The 5629-nt window shown below is 39.0% G+C and overlaps 1 protein-coding gene across 1 annotated transcript in view; it reads left to right on the forward strand.

Moving 5' to 3' along the window:
• Positions 1–641: 641 nt before the first annotated feature.
• The window catches only part of LOC137999774 (T-box protein 12-like), a 16645-nt gene continuing 11657 nt past the window's right edge, over positions 642–5629 (forward strand). Inside the window, exons 1-3 of the mRNA XM_068845678.1 lie at positions 642–822; positions 910–1099; positions 4917–5190. Of these exons, the coding sequence (XP_068701779.1) occupies positions 681–822; positions 910–1099; positions 4917–5190 (606 nt within the window). The 5' untranslated portion in view covers positions 642–680. The remainder of the gene's footprint in view (positions 823–909; positions 1100–4916; positions 5191–5629) is intronic.

Here is a 5629-nt window from a genome sequence, read left to right on the forward strand (position 1 = left end):
TTGAAGGAATGTTCAGATGTTTTTCACGATGTCTTATTGAGTGCATTTCTTGCGGAAGTCATTTGGAAATTCCCTTTCTGTGAGTTTGCGAAATTCCAGGGTATTATTTCTTTCTTTTGAAATATGCCTTCAAATTTTATTCAAACGGTGTTATTTCTGCAAATGGTCTCAGTGAGACAGATCAATTTAACACCTGATCTCAAAAATAGTGGCTGGGTATTCTGCAGTTACGCAAAGGAAAGTTGATTGATATTAACCCATAGGTTTCTCCAAGATCGATCGCTTACGTTGCAACTGAAGTCTGTGGCCTGACGAACAGGCAGGCATAGGAGACGCTAGCAGACATTCTTTGAACGCCATCTTCAATCAGTCATGGAGCAGAGGAAGGTTGGGGAGAGAGGGAAATGGTGCTGTGGGGATCAGTGAACTATGTCGCGCTTGAGGGTCAGTTGAAGATCCTTACGGTCGAACGTGAATAGCAAACTTTCCAATAATCATCCCATTAGTATGTTATGATGGGCACCTGACATTATTTGAACAACATCCTGGTCACGTGGAACCAATCAGACAGTTGGCTGCTCAGCGGCGGCGACGACGTGGCGCGGTGTTAAAAGGTTTTAATTGATTGTTTACCGTGCGTAAAATTCATTTATTGCCCCAGTGCTCACTGGTATAAGCTGATGCGCGCTTCAAACGGTTGTCGCGAACGGCGCTCGGGACAGTTCACTGCAGATTGCACGGAAATGTCTCATGCACATCGTAAAACGGCAAATTTATCGCATAGAGCAAAGGCATTTTCTATTGCCTCTCTGGTAAACAACGGTAAGTATATATCTCTATCCCATGACAGTAAGCAAGAGACATTTTTCAATAATAGCTAATATTCTGCTCTCATTTCGCTTGGTATAGAGGACTTTGACAATGTAAGCGATGATAAAGCGGCGTTGAAAGATTCAGCTCGGGAAGAGTCACACATTGAGTCTCCTGTACCCAGAAAAAAGTTTAAAAATATGAAACCGCAGGTTTTCCTTGAAGGCAAAGAGCTGTGGAACTGCTTCTACCGTTTGGGTACAGAAATGATAATCACCAAGACAGGAAGGTCAGTCGGCAATTTAGTTATTGCACGATCATCAGATAAGAAAAGTTATTTACCTCAGAGCTGGGAATTACGGTGAATTATCCGGTGTTTATCGCTCGTGGTTTCATCTCTTCAACGGATTTTAAAAGAGAGCTATTTTGGTGTGTTTTAATTTTTGTTTAGGCTAACATGTCATCAGGACATTTGGCCTCTTTAGACCGGCTTCGAGTGCAATTGATATCCTTGATAACACAAAGTGATTGGGCTGCCAGTGAAATGGCCTCTTCCTCTGCAGCGTGTTTTAAACAAAGACTTGTTACTGTGGATATTTTTCTTTCCCCTTTGAAACGTTGCCGCCGTTCTTCAGAAACACATAACGTTCTTATCGTTTTCTTCAAAAGATCCTATCAACACATTTGTGACGAGGGTTCATTTTCGAAACAAAAATAGACGCAAACAACACAATCGTTAAGTTGCTCGAGAAAAATCGCCGACGCATTCAAACTAATTTACAACTTGCTTTAATTGTTACGGGAAAAAAAACAGGATGGAGGTGTGAAAAACTTCTAAAAGGATAAGATTGCAAGGTTTGAAGCATTCAACACTTTGTAATGAATACAAATTTGCACATTTTCCAAAATTTGCCACTTTGGCATTATCCGATAATCGATATAATATCCAGCACTTTTTTGTCTGGTAAAGCCTTCGTGAAAATAAGCAGACATCGCCTGGTAAGAACTTCTTCACTGCCCAAAGAATAGAAAGCCTCGACTTCACAAAACTGCTTATTTTCAATGCCAACCAGTGAGATGAGAAAATACAAAAGCACAAAACTCAACTCCAAAAAAGAAAAATGGCTTTAGATTCTAAAGAAATCGTAGTGCTGTGTTGGTGGGAAATTGAAACACAGACATGGGTTTATCAACTGATTGACCACCGTAGGGAAATTTGAAAGCTGACGAATTGAGTGACAGAGGCATTTTCCCTTTTTTCAAATATCAATACTCAGTTCTTCTTTGATTCTACTGAATCGGAATAGCTGCATTTCGCGGTCCAACACCGATATCGTTTTTTTTTTTGCTTTCATTTCATGTATTTATCACATTTTAAATACGATATCCGACAACTTTCTTGATTGTGTGTGAACATCACTTTTTTCTTAAAAGATCGCAGCTTTTGTTCATCACCTAAATTGCATTCTAGTCTCTGCAGCTCGCTAAGAAACGGAAATGTCACGGTTATGTAAAAGACGACGTTTTGGAACTGTTTTAGACGTTCGGTGTTTACAAGAAAACAAACACTCCAACGAAATCGCAGATCAAGAGAGTTTTCTCTCCTGTAGTCGGGTCTATATGCGAAAATTTAAATGGGCCGCAGAAGCTTTTTTGTCTCGTTCCAAATTAAATAAGTGTCCTTTCAAATTTATGGTTAAAAAAACTCCTTTGACGTCGGAAATGTTGCGGTTTAAAATAATAATAATCGCAGACAATTCCTCTTTTTAAATCCAAATTGGGAACCATTTTTGTGGCTTAACAACATCCATTTAAGACCACTTTGAACTACTACTATATCATCAAATTTCAACTTTCACGGGAATTGAGGTAAGCAGTAAAACGGACGTAGAAATTATTTGAAGAACAGACCCATTTGAAAGTTTTTTAGACGCAACTTTAAGAACGTGTTTAAGAACGTTTTTAGCCTAAAATCGTAAAAAATAGGAACGTTAAGCCTCAGCTTCAAGATCACACGTTCTTATAAAAGAAAGAGGGTGCAATGGACGTTTGATGACAGCGTGAAAAAGGATGAATTCCGGGAGGCACTCTCACCTCATGGGCGGTAATGTAATACGGTCTTTGTCTCACTTCTTTCGGGAGCAATTGGCCGTTTTGAAGTAGTTCCATGGGGTGCTTTGTAAGCTACGACAAAGGAAACGCGACGAAAATAGATGAAGAAATTGTCGGCTATCGTAATAATCTTGCGATTATTCCAACTTCTGTTCGTTCGTTATGAAATGAAGGCGAATTAAGTATCCTGGTAAGGTTTTAAATTGTGAAAGATTCAATTCAATGCATATTTTCATGGCTTGCCTACAACCGTTGGAGTGAAAATCAAGAGCATCAAAGATTCATGGCTGACTTATGTTCCCATTCTACAAAACATCTTCAACTTTGTGTTGAGGTTTTACAAAGGGGTGCAACAAAGTGTGCACTGCGATCTTGTTCGTCATCAATAACACTACTCAGTGGTAAAGATATCGTTTCCCTGGTTTTAAAGAAAGCTCGCTTTCGAATACAATCATAGAGCCATCGACCGTTTAAAAATACCATCCTTCTAAGAAAAATCAAGCAATTTGCGTGAAAATTTGTCTTCGGGCGCGATTGGTTTTCTTTTTGGGTGCAAATCTAGATAAGCTTCCAACAAGGGTGTGTCTTTCAACATCAATGCAAAAACTGAAAACTCATCATAAATGAGTCAATGTTCAAAGCTCTTTGCTGTGTGAATTTTCTTTAAAACAGTGAAAATGGGTGTTGATTTGATCTTTGGAAGTATCCCAGAGACTTGGAACCCAACCGTGGCGTGGCCCTTGTCAACATTTTGCGCGAGTTTAAAAAGCCCTAACAACGTTTAATAGGAGAGCGGAAAGCATTCTACGGTGTGGCGCATTTGTACTGTTCTGGAGGCATTAACTAGTGACTTCTATTATCTATAGACAAATCAAGCGACTTTCATTTGCGCCTAGATAAAGTGGTAAAGTTCTCACGAAAAGGTTGTAAAACTGGTTTCAAAAAATTTTATATAGATATAATATATATATATATATGTAATAACTGTGCTATAGAAATGAAACACCATTACAAGGAATTTAAAAGCAAGAAACGATAGAATAAATGGGGCACAAACATCAGCCTTTCAAAGGGTTTAAAAAGCACGCTTTAGAATATATGAACAACGCCGTTTTCTTTTTATGAAGACAACAGAAGGCGTTAAAAATTAATAGTTGTTAGAAGACTTGCGTGCGCTTAGGATGTATAGCTCCAGTCACTATTCATACAAAAAACAACTGATCTAACAAACTACACATTAAGAAGAATCACATAGTCACCTGTTATTTGCATATTGCATAACTGTTTTAATAGCCTTCTTATGGCTTATGCCCTCCTACTCTGGAATATCTCAAAATATGATCCAAAACCTGTTTCTTTCTCTATCTCAGATACTCTTTTTCATCTCTTGGTTGAGGAGTTTAGGTTGCGTGCTGTTTTGCTTAGAGCTCTAATTTAATGAAATCTTGTAAACTGCGACATTTTAGTACATAATGCTTCTGCTAACAACGAGGGGAATGCACACGCAAAGGTTACGTGATACCATAAGGCGCGACACGGAGACTGATTTCTGACAAAGTTAATGATGTCCCCCTTCCAGTCTCAGATAAACGCAGCGATCTGTTATCAAATGCTTTTTACTGCTGCAAAGATAAACAGCTGATGAGACAAAAATTCATTTCAATTTCTTTTTCACAATTGACTTTTCAAAAAACATTTTAACTGGGAGAAAACTATCATCTTTACAATGAGAAAACTGAATTCAAAGCCGAAAGCCAGAAATGTGAATTTCTCAGTTGCGTAGAATCAAAAATATCAAAAAACGTAAAACGATTCGGGATCAGGCGTTATGAGAGGATGGAGATAAAAGGATAGATAAGAAAATTTGAGGCAATGCCAGGATGGACTTCCCACATCGTTTCATTCTCCGCAGAAAATCAGTCAATACCTGAGATCAAGATAGAAGCCTACAATTTTTTTAAATGAAATTCTATTGTTTTTTTTTTTTTCTGCAGGCGCATGTTCCCGACTCTCCGTGTATCGTTCGCCGGCCTTGACCCTGAAGCTAACTATGCCGTCCTGTTGGACATCGTTCCAGTAGATACAAAACGACATCGATACTCGTATTCCGACTCAGCTTGGTTCGTGGCGGGAGAAGGCGATGTCGCGCCGCCTCGGGTCACATGTGTTCATCCCGACTCGCCCTTTGCTGGTCAGCAATTATTACGACAAGTACTCTCGTTTGAAAAGGTCAAGTTAACGAACAACCGGGATGACAAGAGGGGAAATGTAAGTGCGAGACATGCAGTAATATTTACCGATCTGCAACCCATATCGGACTTCCTTATTTTCTAGTGCAGTTGGTTATCTTATCAAGAATTCCTGTTCGCCGGGGTTAAACTTTTCCGGTTGCTTTTTTCGAAGAAGCGTTTCTTTATCGTTTCTGTAGACTACAAAGCGCGTTTACATTAGTGCTAATTATTTTTTTATTAACGAACAAGCGTGGCCATTTGCGCAATTAAATATCCTTTGCTAAGAACCGATAACTTGGCGTTCGAAAAAAGCATATACTTTCGTTGCACTTAAAATGATCACGAAATCATTTCCGTTATTCTTAACTATTAAAGTGCGGCGAAGTCAGTCTTATGCAGGTGGTCGTCTACATAACACTGAAACGTCTATGACTCCATCTATTTGACAAATTAATTCCCACTTCTCTGCGAACGTG

Source organism: Montipora foliosa, chromosome 4 (genome assembly GCF_036669935.1).
Source record: "Montipora foliosa isolate CH-2021 chromosome 4, ASM3666993v2, whole genome shotgun sequence".
Lineage (NCBI taxonomy): Eukaryota > Metazoa > Cnidaria > Anthozoa > Scleractinia > Acroporidae > Montipora > Montipora foliosa.